This window comes from Podarcis muralis, chromosome 9 (genome assembly GCF_964188315.1).
Source record: "Podarcis muralis chromosome 9, rPodMur119.hap1.1, whole genome shotgun sequence".
NCBI lineage: Eukaryota > Metazoa > Chordata > Lepidosauria > Squamata > Lacertidae > Podarcis > Podarcis muralis.
This window is the reverse complement of record NC_135663.1, coordinates 53,658,655-53,685,652: the sequence shown is the minus strand read 5'-3', so window position 1 is coordinate 53,685,652 and position 26,998 is coordinate 53,658,655. Positions and strand designations below refer to the sequence as shown.

Here is a 26,998-nt window from a genome sequence, read left to right as displayed (position 1 = left end):
GGTTGGCTTCTGTGTGTGGAATGGGTGGGGCGGAATCCTGTCCTTAGGCAGCATAATATCTTGGACTCCCTCTTTCCTTTCTTGCCTCTGCCATTTTGAACGTCTGCCACCAGAGGTTCACTTCATAAACGATTCCCAGACGTGTTAAATCTGCTTTAGCATGGCCCTGACAATATAAGCATGCAACTGCTAGTGTAGACAAGTTTTTGCACTCTTGTAGAATCAAAGAGGATGTGTCAATGCCTCTTTGCTACTTGTTTTTTGCTTCTTCCGAAATTAGGGATCTAAATGTGCCACCTCACAGGGGCTTCTCCAGGGGGAAAGGAGAGGGAAAGTCTTTCCTGCAGCCACAATTGCTATCTACGCCAGCCATCTTTGGTGGAAAGATAAAGGAGAAACTAAAACATAGCTAGAATCACTCAGCAGTTGCTGCTGTATATCAAAACCTGGGCAAGAAATGTCACTTTTCGGTTGAACCTGACAAACTTGCTTGGTTGAGGGGAGCCTTAGTACATGATTTGCTGTAATACCTTTGCTGTCGCAGGGTTTTCTGTTAGCACGTGGGAAAACAACAGGGGAAAGCGTTTTTGTGGGCTGTCTTGGAAACAATAGTTATTTACTATTGATTACTTAATGGCTCCTCAAAATCATAGAACTGTAGGAAAGGAATGCATCAGAACTCTTATGCGGATTGCCATATTTAATATGAGAAAGGGCTGGTGTGCCATTAATATGCATGTCAATATGCTGTGTTTGGACTGTGATTTGGTATTATGACAATGAGCCTAGCCTCCTTCTGGGCTCATGTGCAACTCTCCTCTTATCTTCAGCACTGGCATAAGGAGAATATCAGAAGCTTCCATTTTAGATTTACCACAGTTTAGCACTGGCATGGGGATCCTCAGGCCCAGGGACCAAATACAACTCTTGCAGGCTCTCTGCCTGGCTCTTGGGACTCTCTCCCCAAGCCATATCCCTCACCAGCTGTACCCTGTACCCGCTCTGACTGTTTTTCTCTAACTGGACTGTGTCCTTGAATACTAATAATGCCTCTTGCTTGCTTGGATGGAGAAGAGAGAGTTGCGTGAGTTTGTGTAGAAACTAGCCTGCTGTACAACGGCAAAATTTATATTTATTGCTACACCCACCTTTGCCTCTGGCCATGCTTGCCGCTGATATGTGGCCCTTGAAAGATTGCTCAACCCCTGTTTAGTTGGGGCCGATGGGAGTTGGGAGTCAAGAAAGCTGGAGGTTCTCCATCCCTGGTTTATTGGCAGCTCGTAGCCACAAGTGCTGAATGGAACCTCTGTGTTTAGAGGCAAAAAATTCTGAGTAACCAATGCTGTTGACAAACAACAGAGGATAGAAATTAGTTCCCAGTGGTATCTGTAGGGCCAATGCTAGAAATAGGATTTTGGACTGGTGGTATTTGGTCTGCTCTAGCAAGACTTTCTTAATGGCACATAAAAGTAAAGGGACCCCTGACCGTTAGGTCCAGTCGCGGCGCTCATCTCACTTTACAAGCCAAGGGAGCCAGTGTACAGCTTCCGGGTCATGTGGCCAGCGTGACTAAGCTGCTTCTGGCGAACCAGAGCAGCACACGGAAACGGCGTTTACCTTCCCGCCAAAGCGATACCTATTTATCTACTTGCACTTTGACATGCTTTCGAACTGCTAGGTTGGCAGGAGCAGGGACCGAGCAATGGGAGCTCACCCCATCGCGGGGATTTGAACCGCCAACCTTCTGATCGGCAAGTCCTAGGCTCTGTGGTTTAACCCACAATGCCACCCGCATCCCACATAATGGCACATACACTGTACTTAATCTGGTGCCTCCATTTTAATGTCCAGCACTCAAAGGCAGACATTTTAAGAACCCAAACCACTTAACAGGTTTTATTTTCTGCTGCTCCAGAGAAGCAGACACGGAGCAATGGATCCAAACTACAAGAAAGAAGATTCCACCTAAACATTAGGAAGAACTTCCTGACAGTAAGAGCTGTTCGACAGTGGAATTTGCTGCCAAGGAGTGTGGTGGAGTCTCCGTCTTTGGAGGTCTTTAAGCAGAGGCTTGACAACCATATGTCAGGAGTGCTCTGATGGTTTTCCTGCTTGGCAGGGGGTTGGACTCGATGGCCCTTGTGGTCTCTTCCAACTCTATGATTCTATGATTCAATGATTTACTTCATTTTAATTTGGACTTCCTCCTAAGAGCTCGAGGCAGCATATATCGTCATTTCCCTCCAACACACACACGTTTACCCCCTCCCACAATAACCCTTTGAGGTTGTACCTCAAGAAGCAGGAGGAGCTCAATGTACTGTCCTTACAGGGCGAGGAACAACATTTAATATATAATGCATTCCAGCAAAGAAACTGGCATGATGCACACAAACAACAAGAGGATGTGGAAACTCCTCAGAGTAGCCAATCTCATTAGATTCCCTTGAAGCCTCAACTATTATAATAAGGTTATAAATACTTGCCATCAGAAATCCTCCTTTTGGAGTTTCACTGTGGAATCTTGCTGCATTCAGCCACATGGCACTGATCACTTCAAAGCAAAAAGCCTTATGTAATTGTATTTTATCTCATTAAAAATCTCAATTGTACCCCAGGTCCACACACAGTTTAATTTGCATTCAGAAATTGTCCAGTTCCAATGAAGAAAAGAAAAGAAAACCACGAACAGCGGGGTTAGGGGGGATTGAAATGTTCCAAAACCTCTTTCATAACAGTTTTAATTGAAAACTTGCATGCCTAAGCAGTCTGCATTTTAATATGCATATCTGGAATTCGTGGTTTGACTTTCAGACCTTTGAAAAGGGATACTATTTTATATATGCACCATGTGTTTGGATGCTTGCTTATTTTTTACTTAAGGAAAGTATTTGTTGAGGCATTTTCTTTGTTAGCACAATCACGAAAGCACACGCAGCTCAGTTAAATTTCATAACTTATTTCAGTATGCATTAAGTAACCTTAAAGTCCTTTTCTAACTCCACAAACATGTTAACATTGAGGTTTGGAACACAATCCTGGGTTTGCCTACCGAGAAGTAAGCTTCACTGAGTTCAATGGGGCTTAAAGGTAAAGGTAAAGGTACCCCTGCCCGTATGGGCCAGTCTTGCCAGACTCTAGGGTTGTGCGCTCATCTCACTCTATAGGCCGGGAGCCAGCGCTGTCCGCAGACACTTCCGGGTCACGTGGCCAGCGTGACAAGCTGCATCTGGCGAGCCAGCGCAGCACACGGAACGCCGTTTACCTTCCCGCTGGTAAGCGGTCCCTATTTATCTATTTGCACCCGGGGGTGCTTTCGAACTGCTAGGTTGGCAGGCGCTGGGACCGAGCAGCGGGAGCGCACCCCGCCGCGGGGATTCGAACCGCCGACCATGCGATCGGCAAGTCCTAGGCACTGAGGTTTTACCCACAGTGCCACCCGCGTCCCTTCAATGGGGCTTGTACCCACATAAATGTATATTGGGTCTTTGCTAGGGCAAGCTGATAGCATGTTAATACAGGAAACCAAGACCTAGGTGTTTGGGTTCAGCACACATAAAAACTGAGAAGTCCCAGTAAACTAAATAGGTCTTGTGGGCTTATAGCCGAATAAAGTATTATCTATCTATCTATCTAAATAGGACATATTTCTCAATAGACATGCATCAGGTTGGACTGTAAACCATTTCATATTTTGATACATTCAGAGAATAATGACTTAAAATAGGGGAAAGCTATGCAATTTGTAGTCACAGATGAAAAATGGTAATATGTATGTATAGATGGATAGACATTTTTCATCTGAGACAACAAATCTACTTCTCTCAAGTCATTCTTAATTTGAAGGAAATGTTCAGAAGTCGTTACAACATTGGTTAATATATTTTTTAAAAATATATTATGGCACTAGTATAGCCGGATTTTAAAAATAAAATTATAGAGATTATTTCATACACATTTGGTAGAAGTAGAAGTAAGTGGAGCTTTTCTAAAGAAAAGCTGTCAAAATACAAAGGATGCAAAATCTTATTAGCACCTGTGGTAATTTTTCTAGGCTGCTGAAGAATTATGTTAGGAAAATATATAGGCATTAAGCTAGAGTTGCCATATTTCAAAAAGTGAAAATCCGTACACAAAAGTTGTTGAGCTTTTCTTGGGGGGGGGGGGCAAAGAATAAATATAAGACCCTTGTCAGAAATTTGTTTTCAGGAAAGCCCCTTCAATGAGTTCTCTTATCTTGGCAAGGGCAGTGGTAGCAGATGGTATCACTCAATATCAGATTTAGCCCAGGGACCTCCAGTCGCTATGGCTTGTATTCTAACATTAATTCTGAGTAGCCAATAGTCCTGTCTGTAAGCTTCATAAATATTTATGCTTTAACTTATGTCAACTAAGCTCATACAAGTCGCTGAACAGCACAGTGGCTCATATTGCTGTACTGCTCAGCAATTTTGGAGTCTTGTTTGACCTACTTTTCAGTGTGGCTGTTGAGATCTGTGTGCTTTTATTTATGGTATGCAAATAGTTTGGTTTCTGCAGAAACAGTAAATGCTGTCATCCTGCATATCATCTTGCAGTGGAAGTAGGATGACGGACAGGAGGAAGAGAGCGGACATCCATCGCTTTCTTCTTTTGCCGGGAAACCAGTGCATGCATAGTGGGTGTGAACAGAGTATACCAGACAGTATGTTGAGTCTGAACGTTGTTGGTCATCATTCAGCAAACGTGAGGGATACGCTCACCTTGTGTTTTAAACCACATCTTGGAAGCAACTTGCAGCCTGACCCTATTACACTTTTAGGTAGGCATGGCCAACCAAGCCCTTTGACATTATCAATGAATGGGGTCACTAGAGCAGAAGGCAGGAAAGCCAACAGCAGTAGGTGGAACCAGAGTCAACGATAAGCAGAGCCAAGTGATTCTCATTTTGTCCCCATCCTTCTCTCTGCTAAGTTCTACGAGGGCCACACTGTGTCTGAGGAACATGGCAGTCAGGACAACCCCTTGGGGTGCTTGAAAGAAACGTGTAGGTGTGGGCTGACTGAGGTTGGTGGAGCAATGCCCCATTTGCCAAATGGACCAGCCTGCACTGGAAATCACCGGGTTTTGGCATACTGTACATAATTCTGCATAGGCTTGCAGTCTTCCAAGGTACTACCAGACCTTCCAAGTGTCCCTATTTTTCAGGGACATTCCTGATTTAAAGAAGCCATCCCGGTTTCTGATTTGACCCCAGAATGTCCCACTTTTCCTTAGGATGTCCCTGTTTTCATTGGAGAAATGTGGAAGGGTTCCCAGTAGTGATGTATGGAAGTGAGAGCTGGACCATAAAGAAGGCTGATCGCCGAAGAATTGATGCTTTTGAATTATGGTGCTGGAGAAGACTCTTGAGAGTCCCATGGACTGCAAGAAGATCAAACGCATCCATTCTTAAGGAAATCAGCCCTGAGTGCTCACTGGAAGGACAGATCGTGAAGCTGAGGCTCCAGTACTTTGGCCACCTCATGAGAAGAGAAGACTCCCTGGAGAAGACACTGATGCTGGGAAAGATGGAGGGCACAAGGAGAAGGGGGCGACAGAGGACGAGATGGTTGGATAGTGTTTTCGAGGTTACCAGCACGAGTTTGACCAAATTGCGGGAGGTAGTGGAGGACAGAGGTGCCTGGCGTGCTCTGGTCCATGGGGTCACGAAGAGTCGGAAACGACTAAACAACAACAACATGGTAGGATATCCCTATTTTCATTGGAGAAATGTTGGAGTTATCTGACCCCTGAGCTGTCTGAAGGCAATCTTCTATAGGAAAAGGGTTTTTAAAAAAATGTTTAATGTTTTATTATGTTTTTATATACGTTGGAAGTTGCCCGAAGTGGCAACCCAGTGTGTGTCCTAACATACTATAATCTCCCCTCCCCTTGAAAACTCACAGCAAAAGAAGATTGCGGAGAGAAAACATTACCCACACATAGTCTGTCTGCCCTTCTCCCCATCTCTGTAGGTGGCCCATTATCTGATTGCCAATTGGCGATGCTAATTTTAAATTATGTACGTGTTCAAGAGCTGTGCACCTGGGAAGACCGCTTGACAGGGATTTCGGTCTTCGTACTGTGTAAACAATCTTGTTGAGAGACCAAAAGAACCTCTACCAGTCATTCTGAGGAGCGTGACACAGCATGCGAGGGAACTGGTGGCGAGGGAACTTGAATGTAGCTGATTGTGTGTAATAGAGGACAAATGGTTAGCCGTAGCCAGCAAAGATCAAAATAAGCAGTGGTTTAATTTAATTAGCAAGGGAAGGGGTATCGTAGTATTCAAAACGAAAAGTATGGAAACATAAAAAATATGCTGTACATTAATAAAATCATAGCTGTGCTTCCACAGCAGCCTGGAGGAGTGCAGGGGGGGGGAGGAAACTGGGGGGAAGTTCTGTTGTGCACACAGAGCTCCTTGCATGAATGCTCCTTGGCTGAATGCAGCCCTGACTTTTTCTTTGCAACAGGCCTGCCCAAATAAAACCATCTTATTTTGCCTTTGGAAGATCAGGGCCTAGGTACCTACGCAAGCTGTCCAAATGGCAATGGCGAGCAGCACCTTCCGCACACCCTCCAAGTGTGCCTATTTTCCAGGGACAGGCCTGGAATGACAAAAGCCATCCCAGCTTCTGATTTGATCCTGGAATGTCTCCATTTGCCCCATCAGTGCCACCGCCACCAAGCTTGGGGAGGAGGACGAGCCAGCGTTTGTCTTGAGTGATGGCGGAGGCAGCAGTGGGTGCAAGGGAGCATCCCGTGGCCTGTTGGGCAGCTGGTGGCCCTTGGGCAGCTGGTAGTGACTGCTGGAGAAGCCCAGTCTCATGTGACACCCCAGCCCTGAGGTGCAGGCACAGGGCAGGAAGAAAGGAGGAGCGTAATTTAAGGAGTCCTGGGTTGTTGTTTTTTTAAACAAAGGAAATGCTTTGTGTGCTGCGTCTGATCTTTCCCCTTTCCAAAACTTATTTGTTGGTGTGTGTTTTTCTTTTTGTAAACCTAACAAAGAATAAAATAAAACCAGGATTAAAACCAGGGGTTTTCTCAGGACGGCAGAGGGTGTGTGTGTGCTGGGTCCTGTTGGTGTATTGGTGGTGGAAATTCTGGGGGGAGGGGGGAGATACTGGCAAAGGAACAGGAGTGCGGAGGGAGCGGACCGCCCCTGGCACCACTATTCCGGTAGGGTGCCATCGGGGCGGCCCCCCGGACACGTGACGCAAGCCATGCCCCCACAGGCAGCGCGTCACCCCCCCCCCCAGAACATGCGCCACACCCCTGCGGGCAGTGTGCCACGCCCTCACGGGTGCATTGCCACGCCCCCGGGATGCGTGTACGTGACGTTTGCCCTCCTAGGTATGTAACATCATACTGAGTTCATAAGGAAAGGGTTAACTAATTGTAAAATGACTAACCAATGGGAACCCAAGGGGAGAAGTGAATTAGAGTTAGGGTGGTCGAGAAGACAATCTGGAGTTAGAAGAGACAGAGAGAATAAGTCTGTGGTTGGGCTAGTCTGATGTGAGAGAATTTGTTAAGAGGAGTCAGTGCAACAGTTGAGATAATCAGTCAGAAGGTATTAGGAAGGTATAGGCTGGTAAAGAAACTAAAGTTAAGATACTGACAGGAATATTATCTGGGAAACCATAAACTTGTTAATGTTTATAAAATAAACTTGTTTATTTGGTTCACTTTTAACAACTGTCTGGACTCAGTGTTTTACCTGAGAGTAACGGGTTGGTGGCAGTGGGGAAGCGAGCACAGTGGTGGCACAGGGATCAATAGACCGTCAAACGTCTGGGGACCCTGTGTGATCGCCACAACATCATCCCCAAAAGGCCTAATTTTTTTCCCACTGTTTCTGGTTTCTTCCTCGCACGGTAAGGGTGAGTCAGCAGTCAGCCTTTTGTCCCCACCATTTTCACCTCTCTTCAATCCTTTCTCCCTCCTTCCCCGTTGTGCTGGTCCCGTGGGTTACCCGACAGGCGAGGTCCAAGTCCAGTCCGTGGTCAAAGGTGCAATGTGGAGGCAGTCCGTAGTAGCTGAAGCTGGGTGCAGGGCAGGGAGTCGGGTGAAGTCAGGAACAGGCTTGCAAGCAGGGAACCAGGGTAGGTCAGGAGCTCAGGCAGGAAAGCAGGACAGGGTTCAGGCAGGAACCAGCAACCAGCAATGTTGCTCCCGCAACTTGGGGCTGGGGCTGGCCGGCTTTTATCTGCCCCGAGGCATAGGGCGGCCACAATCCTCTGGTGACTCGCCTCTCCTGGCCTGGAGGCGAGCACTCCTCCTGTGGGAACTTAGTTCCCTCCGCCTCTCTGCCCTTAGCCTCTGCAGCTCAGGAGAGGCTGGAGGGTTACCTTGATCTCATCGGCCTCGTTCTTCCTTTACTCCCTTTTAACTCTTCCAAAGTGGAGCACCTTCCCTTGACCCATCACGCTGGAAGCTCATTCTAGATCTTCTACAATTATGTCCTCTTCTTCAGGTGATGGCCTAACACGGGCCCGGTGTCGGGCTATTGCCTTCTCAAGCTCTGGAAAACTCTTGAAGAGCTTTGTCACAACTGGTGCCACAGGAGGCTGCTCCTTGTGCTGGAGCGGGGCCACTTTATTGCTCTTTTTGAGCTGCATTACGCTTCTCAGTCGCCTGAGCCACTCTGTTCCGCGAAGGAAAAGTCCACTGAACCTTCCTTCTTCCTGAAGGTCTGGAACTGACCGCATGGTTGATTCTGGCTCCGCCTCCTCTTTAAGCTGTCAAAATCAGAAGAAATTCCAAATCCTCTGTTTCTCTCTCACCACCAACCGCACCTTCACACCTCTCTCTGTCTCTCCTCACTAACCCACACTGGACACCTGTAGTTGGTGGCTTTTAAGGGAGAAGCAGGAGATGTCACAAAGGAGGGCAGGCCATTGTTACCATGGCAACACAGCCGCCTGTGGTGGCACAGGGATCAATAGACCGTTAAATGTCCGGGGACCCTGTGTGATCGCCACAGTGTCACGCCCTCATGGTCGGCGTGCCATGCCCAGGGGGCGCCAGCCACGCCATGCCTGCTCTCCGCCCCGGTAGCGGAGCATGCAGCTTCACCACTGGGTGGAGAGACACACAAAAATGGGGGGGTTGTGGAGGGTCAGTTGGGAGTGGGTGAGAAATGTCCCTATTCCCCTCTGAGGAATGTTGGAGGGTATGCATGCGGTTTGGTGGTGTCTCCACCACATTCGGTGCAGCCTGCCTGCTTTGAGGTGGCTGAAGGGAAGGAATGCAGACTGCGTCGCTCTTGCGTTTTTGTTTCGTGTTTTGCTTCCCATCGAACCACTTTGTAAGGAATCCGGAGCCACTTTGCATGGGATCCTGAGCACGCTGCCACTTCCAGTGAAATGTCTTTCACCTGCCTTGCAAAAAAAAAACAACAACACTCAAAATTGCAGTTCGGAAGCCCAGTACAGGTTCCATCCGGACATGGAACTTTTAGTGCTTTCAATCAGTAGAGCAAATGCATAATACAAATGGTATTGCAAGATGAGGCAGTTAGTTAGTTGCTAGCATAGCACCGCACACCCCTCTCTCCATTCTGGTCTGTCCACCTAGGGTGCCCTTATGTCTTCCTTTACAAAGGACAGTTCTCTCTTTCAAGGGCTTCTTTGAGTTGACTCATAAATCTATTACAAAACAGGCAGCAGAATATCTGGATGTCGCCATGCCTTTCAGATCTGCTGCTTCCTAGCTTGTCAGTGTTAATAGTTAAGCTAGAAAGGGACTTATTTTAAATAAACCTATTACTGGCATCTTTTCATTGGGAGATGGCAAGAGAACATCAAGCAAATTATACTTTTAAAGTTGCATTTTTACAAAAGATTTCCACACCATCAGCCTAGAAGTGGTTTAGGCGGCTGTTACGTGCATGCTTTGTTACTGTCATCAAGCAATGAGAATCCAGTTTCCTCTTCTCTCTAATCTGACAAGATGGGCAGCCATCTTAGGGGTGAAGCTGCAACCATAGCAACGATGCATAGGTAAATGGGCATAGAAAATGGAAGGCAGAGTTAATTAGAAGGGAAAGGAAGTCTCTGTTCATGATCTGTTCGCTTGCCAGGCAGAAAAGAGAGGGCCTTCTTCAGAGTGGCCCCTTGCTTGTGGAATTCCCCCCTCCCCCAGGAGATATGCTGGCCTCTAGTGTCCTGGCTTTGAAACAGACCCTGAAAACTTGATTATTATCATTATCCAAGTTGCATCTCAATATGTGGCACTCCAAATTGTTTTAACTGCTGCTGTTTTAATGTGTAATGTTTTAGCTTTATATTGTGGTTCCGATGTCAGCTGCCATCGGAGGATTTTGCTCTGAAAGGCAGCATATTCCTTACTTTGGAGAGGGGGAATTAAATAAATAAATAGTTCAAGTTACATAAGCATCTTAATTCTGTTTCTTTAATAGGTGAGCCGCCCTCACCCTAGTGATCATCCTCTGGTGATCATCTTCGTGGTTGGTGGAGTGACGGTGTCTGAAGTCAAAATGGTAAAGGACCTTGTAATGGCGCACAAGCCCGGAGTACAGGTACAAAACTCTTTTCGGAGAAACAAGACCATCTCTGCATATGGATGTAGAACTATTGGGTTCAGCCTCAATCTGATGCTAAGAGTTTTCTGGGGTCACAAAGACTCGATTCTCGGCTTGAATGAAGTGGCACGCTCTGCAGAAAAAAATGGGAAGGATTCACACAAACGGCCCCTATAATCCACAAAAGCCTTTCCCATGCCCAAAATGCGCCACAGGATAAAGCAAACCTGAAAAGCTGTAAGGTGTGGCTGGGTCTCCGCATGCAGAAGAATGAGGTGATGGGATCCTGAGGTGATGGAGCAGACTGTGTCACTTCAGACTTCAAGTGGCAGGTGGCGTTTCTGAATGCTTCATCATGTTAAAAAAATAAAGCAAAACTCCTTCAGGTTGAAAGTTAGCACATCAGGAAGAAAAGTTCTTAGTTAGATTTCTCCCTGCAGTGCTAGTTTTCTCCATTCAGGGAGTTTTTATGTAGAGGAGTTTTCTAGACAGTTGCTCATCCGCCTGAGGTGGTTCGCTCTATTATTCTACCACTTCTTTCTCACCTCATTCTGCTGCACATGTGGAACCAGCCTTGTAGGCTGGAGGGAGGAGGGCATATATGGGCACATAGCTATGGAGTTCAAAGTTGTCTACTACCTAGTTTATGCTCCAGATAGGAACAAATAACACTCAAAATAACTGAGTACATGGGGTGGTGCATTCAGTACCAGGGATAGGCTGCTTGGTAGTTTTCTGATGTTTTTGAACTCAAGCTCCCATCAGCCCCACCCATCTGAGATAGCTCAGTTGGTAGAGCATGAAACTCTTCATCCCAGGATTGTGGGTTTGAAGAAGAAGAAGAAGAAGAAGAAGAAGAAGAAGAGAAGAGTTTGGCTTTGATATCCCGCTTAATCACTACCCTAAGGAGTCTCTAAGCGGCTAACAATCTCCTTTCCCTTCCTCCCCCACAACAAACACTCTGTGAGGTGAGTGGGGCTGAGAGACTTCAGAGAAGTGTGACTAGCCCAAGGTCACCCAGCCGCTGCATGTGGAGGAGTGGAGACGCGAACCCGGTTCACCAGATTACGAGACTACCGCTCTTAACCACTACACCACACTGGCTCTCTTTGAGCTGCATGGGCAAAATATTCCTTCATTGCAGAGGGTGGGACTACATTACACTCATGGTCCCTTCCAACTCTATGATTCTCTGATCAGGAATGGTGTCAGTTGTAGTCCATAACACAGCCTGTTGTGAGGTGTAGCCCTACCACACTGGCGACTGAGTTTAGCGAGACGGGACATAAGAAAGACGTAAGCCTATCAGAGAATGGCAGTAGCAGGTACAGTACCACCTCAAGCTGGGATGAGGAACATGGAGGCCTGAGACTAGAGAGGAACTCCAGAATTCTACACCACAGAGAGAGGGCAGTTTACCAAACAGCTTCCCGTCAGGATCCCCCAACCCCTTGTGAATTATCTGAGGCCTACCCAAGAACTAGGGACATGGATGGGAGGCTGCTTCGGGAGCCTAGGCAATTTTTCAGGCTCTGCGAACACTGGCCTGCTTTTGTACGCCGGTCGTCCAGCAAATTATTGTGTGTACACAGTCAGGGTCAGCTTAAACGTCTGCCAAGCTGCAGCTATAATTTTGTGAGCCTTCACAGCATAATCATGGCTTCCCCATGAGTCATTGGCTGTGACTGTACACTCACAGAAAGATTCCCCACTCCTTTCCTCTCTGAGTGGGTATCATTGGGGTGGGCCAGTCTTACAAGGAGCTGTCATGACAGTTTTCTTCAGGGCTCCACCAGAAATCCAGGCAGACATCCCTCTCTACCACCATGGTACATAAATAGCATGTTTTTGCTCTACAAACAGCATGCAAACACTCCTGTCATAAATCATGGTGGCCGCATGTTTGATTAGTGAAAACGTTGGAGGTGGAAGCAGGGTGGGCGTTGAAGCAATGCAGGGCTGGAGAAGATGCCTTTTGCGTGTTAATGGCATTCTTGAGTTAAGAGCTCATTCAATAGTTCCCAAGCCTTAAATGCTTTCTCCGGCAACACGTTTTCATCTGATAACTCTCCCGCTTGCGTTTTGCTTCTCAATTATCCCCTTAACCCAGGGAATCAAATTCTTCGCTGCCCTGGGCAGACCTTGAATTTGCAGTACACTGATGGACAAGTTAATCCCGACTCCAAATGTATAACTACGGCTTGAAAGATAAGCAGAGGTTTAATGAGTGAGAAGAGTTTAAACTATGTAGCCAGGCTTTTGGGCTTACTATCTGAGAGGGATTGAGGTTTGACAAGGAGTGACATGGAATCTGGTGTTGCTTTGCTTTGACTTGACCCCACCAACGATGGGTCACCCCTTGAGACAAAGAATTCAGAACATACTCATTGTTTTATACCCCTATGTATAAAGCTGTTACATTAGAGATTAAAAGCTTTGGAGTGAGTGGAAGGGAAGGGGAATCCTATGCCTCTCCCCACCCCACCCTGAAAAAAAGTTATCTGAGTCTTTCTCACATAAAGTTTCCAAATCATCTGGATTTACCTGGACTCCTCTGGGTCTCTGAATGCTGACCACCTGTTCAGGATTATGTTTTCAATGATCCTGGCACTATTCAAAGCTGTTTATGTGAAGCCTCGTGTCACTCACTTTTAAATCTCAGGCCCAGATGAAAACATTGCTATTGGCATACCGTTCTATTCAAACAACACCTTGCAGTTCACAGTTTATGCTGGTGTCCCTTTTAAACAGGAATTGGATTAGGGTTGTTAAATCTAAAGTGTTTTCAGCAACAAGCAAAGAGCCTGTCAACAGATACCGATCACTTCCAATGTTTGGTTGGAGTATAAGCAAATGATGATTAAATGCAAAGTTAAAGAACGTGTGGTTCAGTTCACAGTTCACATCTCAAATACAGAGATGGTTATGATGATAAGAGAAGCCGTGCCTTTCATTGAGAAACACAAAGAGAAAATTGCTTATTCGTGGCATTTCTTTTTGTTAAGGATTGTACTTAAAAATACCTGTGAATGTCTCAGAGAAGCACAAGGCCACCTTGCAGAAACAAACAGTGACTAATAACTGGCATTAGTAATAACTGGAATTGATTACAACCCAGAGAATGCAAAAAGGATATATTTCCATTACTCCTATCATTTTTACATCTGTTTTAGTTACTGCATTATTTCATTCTTACTGTGAAAGAAGGAAATAGTAAAGATTGTCTTTATTATTAATGGGTAAGAATTTCTAAAGGCATCTCTATTGAGGTTTTGGTACTTGACAGATGTAAATAAATTTAATTGGTTGATTAATCAGCTTAAAAGAAATAATTAATCAATTGAAAATGTTTAGTCGATGGAGGGGCTCTGATTGTGGGCGCCATACAGGATACTGCTGAAATTTGAGACCCAGCATCCGCCACTGCACAATGCATGACACAGGTTAACTATTATCTCTTACAAATGCGAGAAGGCAAATTTTGTAATCTGCTGAGCACATGCTAGGAAAAAAACACATTTGATTTTTAAAATTCATCATAAGCCAAAAAGAAGCAACAGCTTTAAATTGAATCATTTGTTGACAAAAGTATTAACACAGTTGCAGTAAAGCTATTGCAGGTATATTCAGATTGACAATTAATTTAAATAAGGAACATTGCTATAGCCCATAAGTTGGGGGGAAAGAAAAGAAAATTATGCAATGGGGTACAAGTTTTCTGATTATGATGTTTCCAATAATAGTACTATCTATAATAAGACATTGAGCTTTAGTGAAGCTGTATTTATTTGCCTGCAGAAACACAACTCCTTGTCATAAACTGTGCCTGACACTTCTCTGTGTCTGGTAGTGGTGGCAGGGATTAGTCTCTGTTATTCTTTATGCATCTCTCTTTCTTTTCAGGTAATTGTATTCTCCACAGCTCTCCTGACACCACTTAGCCTTCTGGAGCTGCTGTTTGCCACGGACCGTCTCCAGCCAGACATTGGCATTTGACAAGCCAAGAGTCTTATCAGAGAAGATGAGCACCAAGCCCAACTCGCCGGAAAAATATCAAAACCCTTGGCCTTCTATCCCATAAGACATTCCTGCAGAAAATGAGAGGTTCTGAAATTACTCCTGATCTTGATCTGAACATTGGGGGAATTGCTTTGATAGCTGCCAGCAAGAGAAAAGTACCTGTGCTAAGATAGCACTTGAAAATCTGTTCATTAGTGCTGTGACGTCAAGCCAGCTTTCAGTTCTTCTCTCTGCAGTGATGCTGTGTTTAACTGAAATTCTTTCTTTCTTGCTGGCAGCTACAGAGTAAAGGTTCCTCCCTGTCCATATCAGTCTCATCGGAGCATCGCAGAACCACTGAAGATGACTATCAGTGCTTCCATTTCTATGCTGAACTTTTCCTTCGTTTTCTTTTATACTGAGCTTTTCCTTCCATCTTGCTTATGCAGTTGGCTGGCTTGTGATATAAGATACCCCTGGAGAAAATGTTGGATCTGTTTGAGCAGAATATGTCAGTGACAACAAAGTATGCCTTAGTGTCTTCTTCACAATCTCTAATATAGTGAGCTCTAATGTTGGGCAGCTTTCATAATGGCAACCAATGGACATCCACTGAGAAAAGAGGGAGGACTGGGATTGCCTATCAGTGCTTTCCAAAAAAAATGTAAAAATCTTCTATTGGTCCATTGTGGAGTCACTCTCTTCAGTGGTGTCCATCTCAGTAGTGCTACACAGAAGGTAAATATCAAGCCTTTGATAGCTAAGTATACATTAATATACTACAGAATCAGCCCAGTGTGTTTGGACATTTAGGGTGTTGGAAAGCTGAACACCCAAATGAGGTAGGATTGTTTCAGAACTGTTGAAAGTGCACAGCACCATGGGGTTGCCATAGGCCTGTGTGGAGGGTGGAGCAGCCAGGCACACTTGCCCCAGACCTCTGAGGGCTAAGCCAGCTCATTGACTCACTCCTGCCGGACTTACACTGTCATGCTAAGAGCAAAAAACTCTGTACAGGCCTGGGTTGTCATCTAGACACAGGGTCAGTTTATACATTCAGTAGACACATACGATAAAAGCTTCTGGACCTTCCCACTTCAACTCAGTTGCTTCCTCCAATGAAAAACCGTCCCTTCCTTTAACAAACTAGAGAGAAGGGTTCCACATAGACATCTTCCAGGCATGGCTAGTTTTCTATATGGAGTATCCCCCACAATTGCATGTATTATTGGACTTCTAGCCTACTCCATCCCAGATGTTGAGGGTGGTCACAATATGCTAACTATTCTCCCTTAGACATTGCCACCAAAAGTCATTCAAACATGAAACCTGCTACCACTGCATGCTGAAGTCAGTCTTTTCCACTTTTGGCTACTGAATGTAGAACATTTATAGGAGAAGCCGGCTTGTTAGTCCAGAGCAAAGAGCTTGTTAGTCTAGACCAGGGTTTATTGGATGAAATGGTTAGTGTCTTCTGTTATAAAAGAAGCAGATAAAAATTTGTAGCAGGTTTAACATTATAAGGCTACAGCTAATCTTTCTCTTACAGCTAGTTTTCTGAAAAAACAATGGTAGAATAGTTTAAGATTAGGAAAGAATGCCTGACAAATCAAGCAGAGAAACAAAATTTTCTTTTCTGAATTGCATATGAGATTTTCCTCCAGCCAGCTAGTGATTCTTTGCTGCAGTTTACAACGTTAGAATACAGCGAGGCACTGCCTTTTTCCAGCGTAAGCCAGCAAATATTTATGTGGACCACCAGTTTAGGCCTTCCCCAGTCTAGTAGATGCTGATCATCCCATTTTTAAAGCCATTTCATTTCATGGCCCTTCATGAAGGTAATCTAAATTGGGCTCTAACCCAGCTAACAAAAGGGGAACAATGGACAAAGTTTTCTTAAATGAAAAGGACACATTTTGTAGCATTTACTTATGGCAATAGACATTGGATGCACCTCGCAGGCTGCATTTGATAGACAGGTGACAAATCATATCTGTATAGCTATTTGTTTTCAAGCACTTGGAGAAGAGAAAAGAAAAAGCTGGCAGTCTCCATGGTTACCATTGCAGTTCTGCTACACTGCGTTAATAGACGTCAGTATTTTGGAGATTAAGCAGGAAAACGGGCATATGGCAGAAATGATGCATCTTTTCTTTGTCTCCTTGATGGGATTGGAAACCCAGACCAGTTTTCTGCCCGTTGGTGGCTGCCCCAAAGGCTGTTGGGAAGCCAGACCTTCATTCATTCAATGGCTGCTCCTCTCTGTTCATGATGGTTCTCGCATGCAGAGAGCCAAGGCTTAACTACACAGTCTTCAGCATCTTAGGAATGACAGAACGATGCCAAAAAGGGTTTAAGAGGCAGGTGCTTTTGCATAATACAGTAACTGCTTTAGTTGCTGCAGTACAAGTCTGTATTACAGACGTCTGCAGTTGGGGACAGCAGAAGACGGCTGCAAAGGCAAGTCTTGATCATCTGTATTTGTGTTGTGTTACTGAAATCAGAGAGACACTAATCCCTGCAAACCGTCACTGGCCAAGCCAATGATTGAAGGTCCCCTTAGCCCTTGAATGCCTTTAGTTGACTTCCCTGTCTCTCACGAGTCTTGCCACTCATTTCTAGCTTGTTTGGCATCTGAATATAAAACACAACAATCAGATGAGAAAACAAGGTTTGGTTTAATCACGGGAACAAAATGAAGATGTCCCATTTAAAGACTTGCTGTTAACATAAAAATAAATAAGTTACAGCTTAAGGAACAAGCACGGTGTTTGTTTGTTTTTAAAGTGCATTGGTGTCGGGCGCATAGTCCTCAAATCCTGGATAACACGACTGATAACTCAGTGTTTTCAAATGTTACTACAAACAGCACTTATGCAATAGTGGAATAGCCCTCATGCCTTAGCTGGAGATAAGTCTCAGCTAAAATGGAACAGTTTCATAGACTAAGACAAATAATTGGATTGGATTGAAACAATAGGAAGTTGTATTCCTGTTCAGAGCAATTAAGTGGGAACTTTACAATCCTCGTGATGAGTGGAATACAGAAAAAAGGTCTTATCTGGAAAGCTGCAGCACTGCATCAGATGACCAGTCTCTGAAGAATCATCAAAATGATACTGTCTTAGAGACAGTGAGAGTAAACTTTTAGCTATCTATAAAATGATACTAAACAACAGTTGTGGTTCCAAAATGTCTCATCACACCATCAGAAATACAGTTAATAATGCCCCCCACATTTTATACTGACATTTCTTTTACTCATTCAATGACATGCTTGTGCTTCTAAACCAGGGGTAGGCAACCTAAGGCCCGGGGGCTGGAAGCAGCCCAATCGCCTTCTAAATCCGGCCCGCGGGCGGTCCAGGAATCAGCGTGTTTTTACATGAGTAGAATATGTGCTTTTATTTAAAATGCATCTTTGGGTTATTTGTGGGGCATAGGAATTCGTTCATTCCCCCCCAAAAAAAAAAATATAGTCCACCCCACCACATTGTCTGAGGGATGGTGGACTGGCCCACGGCTGAAAATGGTTGCTGACCCCTGTTCTAAACCATGGGTTTTTAAAAAGCAGACGGCTCCATTGAAGACTACTAAAGAAGACAGCCTTCCACCAAATACCAAAATATAGCTAATGGATGTAACACACAATTTGTTCCCCATCAGTAAGACTGCATTCAGAATATTTCTTCCCTGTCCTTCATTGTGTAAGTATGATACAAATATCAACATGACCTAACTTCCACGGCAGAACATGAAAATATTGTCCATTTAGTCAATCAAATGCATTCTATGCTCCACCACTTCTTTGGGGGCTTATTCAAGCTTCAGTGTTACTCCTTCATTACAAAATGCTTTATGTGCATCTGAACTCTTTCTCTCGCACGATTTTCGGATGCTGAAGTACCAGCAATTAACGTTCCAAAGCTGGAACTAAAGAAATATGCACTGGGAAGGGGGAGGGAAACCCCACCCCATTTAGTTTGATCTTTCAGACAGATGTGACAGTCCTCACTTTGGCAGATAAGGCTTGCTTAAACCTTCTCTTTAGATCCTGCATGTTGGGTGACTTTGGTCTTGGAATGAGAGAGCTTCTCCTCTTCTCTGGTGTGCTGCTGGTGGTTTGTTGCTTACAGACGTCTTTACAGAGGTTGTGGAAGGCATTGAAGACCTCCTTGTAATTCTCACTGACAGACACCTCATAGAAAGTGCAACCCAACATGCCAGCCAACTGAAGTCCATGTTGTGGTTCTACCTCTTTAATGTGGAGGAGGTCTGCTTTGTTTGCTACAACCACCACAGGCACTCTGTTTCCTGGGTGCAGCTGCCGTATGTGCTGGTGGAAGCGTCCGAGTAGTTCGTAACTCTTATAGTCTGTGATCGAAAAGACTATCACAACTGCATCTGCCCAGCGAATACATTTGTTCAGTTGCTCATTACAGTCAAGGCTGTGTCCGTGGACCTGGGGGAGAAAAAAAAGATTAAGTAGGGGAAATATTTGGCTGCAAAGGAAAGCTTACAATGTCCATTACATGTTTATTATTGCATGTTGTCTCTAAAATTTTAATCCACATTTCCACATGTTAGTCCAGTTGCAAAAAAAATATATTAAAAAAATGCTACACTCAATTATTGCAAAGTCTGCCATATTCAAGCTGTACTCTGCCTCGAGAAAAAGACTTTGTGGTGCCGTAGAATGGGAAATTAACTGGCTAGACAGTGAGTCGGGAGTGGGGAGAAAAGAACAAAGGTATGAGCTGGAAACATTTAAAGTTGGAGAACGGCCCAGTTCAAAAAGGCAAAATTTGCCCTTACTCATGCCTATACGTTCAAACTTTCCGTAATATAAACTCAACTCCTAACAAATTTTAATGAGTGCAGCTGCCAGGGCTGTGACTTTTAGTTTCTTTTGCACATGTGTTTATGAAACTAAAGTTGATTAGGCTATAGCAATGAAATTTCTTTCCAGATTTCCAGTGCACTTTAGTAGAATAATAAAAATGAAGTGTTTCTTAGTTTGCCAAGGAATTGTTTTTAACACATTTGGGTTTTCCCCCCTTTCTTTTAAGAAAGGCAGGTTTCCTAAACATGATGGTTGTGTCTTCAAGTAGACAACAGTTTAGCTGAAATTGTGGGTTGTTTTCTTTTACTGTCAGAGGACGATATACAGACCATTTATCAAGTTCTGACTGTTTACAACTCTAGTTATTAGCAACAAAACAGTTTTTCAATGCAGCTAGGCTCCCAATTCAAACAGCTACAATCCTTGCACATCTACTTGGAAGTAAAGCCCTACTAGGATTCTTATGAATCAATATATGTAACAATGAACTTGAAATGTGCCAAAACTGAAGCTCCCCTTTAAAATGGTACAAGGCACAGGAACAAAACTCACCTGTACTCCAGGTGTATCTTGGACTTGAATTGCAAACAACTCTCCATCGATTTCAATCTGTCTGCTGTACAAGTTACCTAGCAATAAAAATGCACTTCATCAGACAAGTTCAGAGAGGGGGTTGTACATGCACTATAAACTGACATTCATTAACCTCTGCACAATGAAAAGGAAAAACACTCATTAGTGGAGATGGATCTGTGACTTGTTGAAAAAAAGTGGCACTTTTGCTACATTAGGCAGATGGTACTTTCATCATAAGAAAGACTGGCTGCACAATCCTGCCCATGTCTATTCAGAAAGACACCCCACTGAGTTCAGTGGGATGTGCCCCCAGATAAGTGTTTACAGCCTAAACACAGGAAAGCATGGCGTATATGGGCAAAAAACCACACAACAGAATTCTTCATAATTGGCTTCACTTACAAAGCTAAAATGCTGAAGCAAACCTACATAAAAACCTCTTGGCAGAGTTAACCTTTGGAACAAGTTAGTTGTCTAGCCCCTTTTTATGGGAAGCACATTCCTAGCCAAACGTAGGCTCATTTAAGTTCCACTGAGTCCAAGAAGAAAGTTAAGGATGTGCTTAAAACTGTTACACTGGAACTAGCAGGATTTCAACGTTCCACAGTGGAGCATGCTGTCTTTCCTTGACAATGTGGGATCTTGTGTGGCCACAGAACTTTTTCACTCAAATCAGCCTTGTGTTAAAAAACAACCACCCTCAAATCAATGTGTCCTGCCCTCCACACACACACACTCCTATTTTAGCTACAGTGTCTGATTAATGGGAAAGGGGGATTGTTTTCATTTTATACAAGAGACTTTAAAGGCTTTGTCACAACTGATTCTAGATCAACTATATTTGGTCTTGACACTATTGGCTCAAGCTGAGGCAAATACATACCCCTCCAAGTGGATACAAATGCTTATCTACAATATGTGCAAGTAGATTTAAAGTACACAGGCAGCCTGTGTAAGGGGGAATGAAATGGATGCTAAGAAATAAATGAATTCAATATAAAGCTGCATCTTCATTACAGCAAAAACAGGAAATTGGAATATTGCTTTAATGGGTGTACACCTTGTTATGGGGCCACCCAGATCTTGCTTGGACCCCAAACTCTCATCAACACCTGGAGAGGCACCTAAACATGCCTCCAATATACTGAAAACTCTAGTTTGGTTTATCTGCATTATAGAAGATCATTCCCACCCCATTCATGGTCACATGTGGTCCAGAAATTTCTTGGAAAGCCCTCATTTTGTTTGTCTGCTGTTCTTCACAAATAACAAACTACTTGGCTTTGAATTCAAGCTTATTTGCATAAATAAGTTGATTACATAAAGATAGGAGTGGGAAAAGGTTATAGGACTGAAGCCACCTCCTTTAGCTTGGAACTTGTTTCATTCTAATGGTGTGGGGGGGTGGGGTGTGTGTGGGGGGGTGTTTAGCAGATTGGTGAATGAGGACAAAACTTCCGAAGTCAAACTATAGAGGAGGGGCTTGACATCCCAATGTGGCTGCAGTGAGAATAAAAACAGGGCAGTTCTCGCCTTGTGCTAGCTAAAGTAGGTCAGTGTATAAATTCCTTTTGTCCTCTTGATAACACTTGGCCAGACACCTGGGTTTCAGCGTTGCATAGTGACTTTTCCTAGTGAAATCCCTATTGTACAGTCTAGCTTTCTGGAAGTGAGACACCAAAGGCTTCATTGAGTTTGTCGCTGGAGTCAAAATACACCGCAGTGCACACCTGTGAATACAGCAAGGCTCATTTCTTACCTGCATTGCGTTCATAGTCTCCAATGAACCGTTTTGTGAGAAATCTCACCACCAGGGCTGTAAGTGATAATAAAAAAAAGGTGCAGGTTAGAAAGGGGAAGAAGGAGAAGACACAATGTCATCTGCACTTGGTGTTTAAGGGCACTAGCCTCCCCCAGTTTCTGTCTGCATACCCAAAAACTCCACATACAGGACACCCGAGCAGGTACAGCGTTTCAATAGGCTATTGGGAGAGTGCATCTTTTTCTAGAGTTACCTTTGGCTAGCAGTAGCAGCAGCCAACAAAACTTGGCATGTAGCAGTTAAGCAAATTAAAGGCTGCAATCCTAAGCATATTCTGTTGGGAAAGACATCCTACTACAGAATCCACTGCAGCTGACTCCTGAGTAAATACTTTTAAGAGTGGAACTGTGAGCAGTCATCCAGGTACACCTTTCAGTCTGAAGGAACAGGCATTTAGGCACCTTCTAATATCATTCACCCCTCACAGGTTAAGGATTCACTGCTATGATGAAAGTTACAACTACAGTAGCATTTTCAAGGGAGTGGGAATGGGTGTTATCCTTTTAATGAGGCGTCCACATGTCAGGCTCGGGCAGCAGGGGGTGTCAGAGCTTTTGTTTGGTCACTGATCTTCATCCATTCCTGATCTGGCAGCAGGTGCTTACCTAAGGGGAGAAGGATGCTGCTACCTAGCTAGCCATCGTCTCTTTCTCCCCAAATTAGAGGCGAGCGCTTTGGATCGCTGGCAGGGATGCTATCCTCATATTCAAACCATACTTTGGACCGGGCAAACAGATTGTCACAATGGCAGTAGGTTTGCTCCCTCTGGACCCTGCAGGGCCAGCCCCGCCCTCTTGCTACAACTGGGGAAGGATACCCCCCTTGAATATTGGTATATTCATTGCGTCCTTGCAGTATGCCTACGTCCACCCCCGCCCCCCGCCCCGCACACGCCTTTCCATGTCGCCAGGATGAGCCCCGCGCGTCCCGTTCTCTTACCGGTCTTGCCCACCCCGCTGGCTCCCACCACGGCGATCTTGATGAGTCGGGGGCGGCCCGAGCCGCAGCTATCTCCGCTGAGGGTGCTCCCTGCCTGGGGGTACTCGGCGATGGTCCCCATGTTCTGGATCAGGCGCATCGCAGCTGCCCTAGGGGAGGCGAGCGTCGCTGCAAGCCGAACGACGCCCAGCCGCGATGGGGACGGACTGGGAGAGAGGAGGCGAGACGGGAACCCGAACAGACGGAGAAGAGGCGCGTCTGCTCTGCGCCGCCTCCGCTCTCCGGAGCCCCTTTTCTCTGGGTTTCCGCAAGCCCCGCCTCCCGGTTCCCGGGCAAAGCTCCGCCCCGCCTCCTCCTCGCTTTGAGCAGCCAATAGGGAGCCAGGCACCACCTCTCTCCCCACCTCCTTCTCCTAGCAAACCCGCCTTCCCGCTGCGCGATCCTGAGTGCCTTGGCTCCTTAGGAAGGCGATTGCTCTGCTTCCCGGGAGGGAACGGGGCAGGGGTGCCAACTTGGATAAAATATTGTGGGGGCTGACGGCCCCTCGGAGTTAGCTCCTATGGAACGGGGCGTGCAAGCTGCAGCGGGTTGCAAGCTCCCTCTTCTCTCTCTCTCTTTTTATTCAAAATTAAAACAAGACATATTATCCAAAAACATATCATCCTTGTTTCCCCCCCATTTGTTCTCCCTCCCCCCACCCTTCCACACAAATCCCCCCACCCCGACTTCCCTCAGTTCTAGTCTTTGGTTTCTCTGAGACTGCTGTTTTAAACTATTTAGCTGATTATTATCAATAAAAAGGTTGTGAATGTTTATTCCAAATCTGCCAAGGAGTCCACTTTGTTGCGTCTTCAAATACGTTGCAAAGGGTTCCCATTCATCTTTAAAGTCACAGTTATCCTTGTCCCTAGCAAGCTCCCTCTTCTCTGACCACAGAATCGTAGAGAGTTGGATGGGGACACGAGGGCCCTCTAGTCCAGCCCCCTGCAATGCGGGAATCGTTTGCCCAACTTGGGGCTCGAAACCCCAACCCTGAAATTAAGAGTCTCATTCTCTACCCGCTCCAGGCTGGAGTTGGCGTGCAACAAAATTCTGGCGAGCCAAATGGGATTCCCCCTCCCCAAATGTGATGGGTCAGGCGTCGGGGGCAGCAATAACGACGATGCACTGAGGGCGGGTGACTGGGGGGAGCGCCCCAGTGCAGCCCCCGCCTCTGATTTCCGAGCTCCCGCTCCAGGAACCCGGAATGGTCTGCAGAAAATTCGCCGTCGAACTCTCGCGGCGGACATCAAAGGCGTCCGTGGGAGTTGCTGGCATTCGGTGACTCAGAGAAAGTGGCCCCCTGCTGCGCTGCGCTCCACAAGGCCCGGAGCGTGCGCGGCTCGCTAGGCTCGGCACTGGGTAAACACACAGCCCGGCTCGCCTGCGTCCGTTGCAAAGGGCTGCTGGGCGGGCCACGTTGGAGTTTGCATTTCCCACTTGATGAGAAAAGGATGAGAGTCCGTGAGGCTGCGCGAGGGCGGGGGGGTGTGTGTTGGCACAAGCGCTGACATTGCTCGAGATGCAACGGCCAAGTACTGTGTTACCTCGGGTTGCAGACGTTTCAGGTTACAGACTCCGCTAACCCAGAAATAGTACCTCGGGTTAAGAACTTTGCTTCAGGATGAGAACAGAAATTGTGCTCCGGCGGCGCAGCGGCAGCAGGAGGCCCCATTAGCTAAAGTGGTGCTTCAGGTTAAGAACAGTTTCAGGTTAAGAACGGACCTCCAGAACGAATTAAGTTCTTACCTAAGGTACCACTGTAAACTGAAATACTAGGGTTATTATATAGAGTTGGTTGGTTTTTTCCAGCAGGTGGGGTCTAGGTGCTTGCCCACGATGTCCCCACCCCCCAATCCAGAAGAGCATGGAGAAGTTCCCTCCGTCGCTGCACATGGTTGTTAAATTTTGACAGCATTCTATTAACTTTGTTGTTGTCGTTTAGTCGTGTCCGACTCTTCATGACCCCATGGACCAGAGCACGCCATGCCATGTACAGTGGTACCTCGGGTTACATACACTTCAGGTTACATACGCATCAGGTTACATGCACTTCAGGTTACAGACTCCGCTAACCCAAAAATAGTACCTTGAGTTAAGAACTTTGCTTCAGGATGAGAACAGAAATTGTGCTCCGGCAGCGCGGCAGGAAGCCCCATTAGCTAAAGTGGTGCTTCAGGTTAAGAACAGTTTCAGGTTAAGAATGGACCTCCGGAACGAATTAAGTACTTAACCCGAGGTACCACTGTATTTTGATTTCTTATGATTTATGTTTGGGGCAAATGAAGATACATACAGAGAGGTGATGGACAGATGAGTGGGACCTGTGTGAGGCTGAGGAAGGGGGAAGCCCTCCCAGATGAGAGCTGAGAAGACGCACTTCTTCCTATGTGGACTGAAAATTAACATATGATTATAATAGAGGACTATATGCATATAATGTTGTGTTTTATCATGATTATTAGTGTTTTTCTTGTCTTTTTTTTCTTCTCTTCTCTCTTTCCTGTTTTTTTTATTCTATTCGTCTTATTTTATTGTATTGTGAAAACGTTAATAAAATTGGGGTGGGTGGGGGGAGTAACAGAAACTAGATCAGGCCCATGGCTCAATTGTGGCCGGCCAGAGGGTGTAATTTGCCCCACGAAGGCATTTTCACATTACTGTGACTACCTGTGTAGGTCAGCTGATGCCATCAGCTGATGATGGATAGAGGGATTCAATCCTGGTGGGTGCTGGGAACATGTTGGCAAAGCAGATTCTCCACATACACACACAACTTTGACACGTCATCAGATTATGCCAGGTGATTGACATGTGGGTAGCCCTGTCCACCTGTCAAAGTTGGGCAGGGAGAGAGGAAGGCCCACAAGGTCCCCCATGCAGGGGCTCAGTGGACACATAGACAAGGAGTAAGAGAGCCACATGTCGCTGGTAGTCAGGGATGCTGAGGCACAAGTGAGAAGAGCAACAGGTGCACAATTTATCCACCAATTTAGTTTTTACACACAGTTGCACACATCCCTCCAGAGAGAGATGGATGGACCAGTCCAATCCTATGCAAATCCCATTAAGTGAGATTCACACCCAAGCTTACCGTCTGAATTCCTTATCAGCCTCATTTTTGAGATACAAATCTCTTCACTTCAGATTAAGCTGTCCAGATGTGCTGGAGGAGATGTTGAGAACCAGTCCTGATCAATTTAAATTCCTTACATTTGCAGGGTTTTTAGGGGTCAGCGCTGCGGGAACACAGTGGCAAGACTGGCGATGTACCTCTGCTTGCTCTTTAGAAAGCATCATGCAGAGGCTTAGCTACCTGCTGTCTTTTAACCTTCTGCCTGCTTTGGCGCTTGGAATTTGGATCACCTGACATCATACAATGGTCACGTGACTGACAGATAGGTGGACCTACCCACCTCTCAGAAATGGTCCCCAGTGGGTTGACCAGTTATATATCCAACTCTCGGACTGAAAAGTGTTCCACATCCTGGTTTAGACAGACAAACTCCCCCTGCCCCTGAGAGATGGAAGCAGTTTGAAAGAGTGGTCTCTGCTTTGCGCAGGTATCCTACATTCACCTCTGGTCTTGCATGCTTTTCTTCTTCACATTGTAAACTTCATAAAGGGAAATCCCATTGGCGAAAAGGGGGGCTCCACAGCGCCATCTGGTGTTACAATGTCATTATAACGCAGACAAAGCGTTTTTTCTTTACCAATGTAGCCGAGTCCCTCAGTTAACCTGCCCACACGACTATTGTCCATCAATCCCCTGCAGCATGGATGCATTGTAGGGCTGGGCGATAACTGATTTTCAATATTGCAATATAGTACCAGCTAAACATCGCAATATATTGATGCCTGCTGATGAAACTGAGTGTGTGATGATTGATAATGTTGCCATTTATTCGTTTTAGACCCCTAAGTAGTAGCAGTTGCCAGGATATTGTCCTGTTCACCTCTGTATAGTTCCACCCTTATTTCAGACATTGTGGTAAATTGCGACATTTGGCTGGAGATATTGTGAGGTTTAGCTGCTGATAACATTGCAGCGTTTAGCTGAGTTGTCACGATATTTATCTAGTGAGTTATTGCAATGTTTAACTGGTTAGTTATTGCAGTGTTGAAACCCAGATATCGCCTAGCCCTTGCACACATTGTGATTCATGATATATCGCCAGCTCAAATATTATGAAACAATTATCACGATGTG

At 45.4% G+C, this 26,998-nt stretch overlaps 2 protein-coding genes across 2 annotated transcripts in view; one reads left to right on the top strand and one right to left on the bottom strand.

Moving 5' to 3' along the window:
• The window catches only part of SCFD2 (sec1 family domain containing 2), a 146,540-nt gene extending 129,981 nt beyond the window's left edge, over positions 1-16,559 (top strand). Inside the window, exons 8-9 of the mRNA XM_028745201.2 lie at positions 10,448-10,567; positions 14,474-16,559. Of these exons, the coding sequence (XP_028601034.2) occupies positions 10,448-10,567; positions 14,474-14,566 (213 nt within the window). The 3' untranslated portion in view covers positions 14,567-16,559. The remainder of the gene's footprint in view (positions 1-10,447; positions 10,568-14,473) is intronic.
• Positions 16,560-17,228: 669 nt separating this feature from the next.
• On the bottom strand, positions 17,229-23,064 carry RASL11B (RAS like family 11 member B). The gene is made up of 4 exons (XM_028744446.2): positions 22,750-23,064; positions 21,748-21,804; positions 19,965-20,041; positions 17,229-19,031 (listed from the first exon to the last, which is right to left on the bottom strand). Exons 1-4 carry the CDS (start codon positions 22,886-22,888, stop codon positions 18,561-18,563), a joined length of 744 nt encoding a protein of 247 aa, XP_028600279.2. The 5' UTR covers positions 22,889-23,064; the 3' UTR covers positions 17,229-18,560.
• Positions 23,065-26,998: the final 3,934 nt, after the last annotated feature.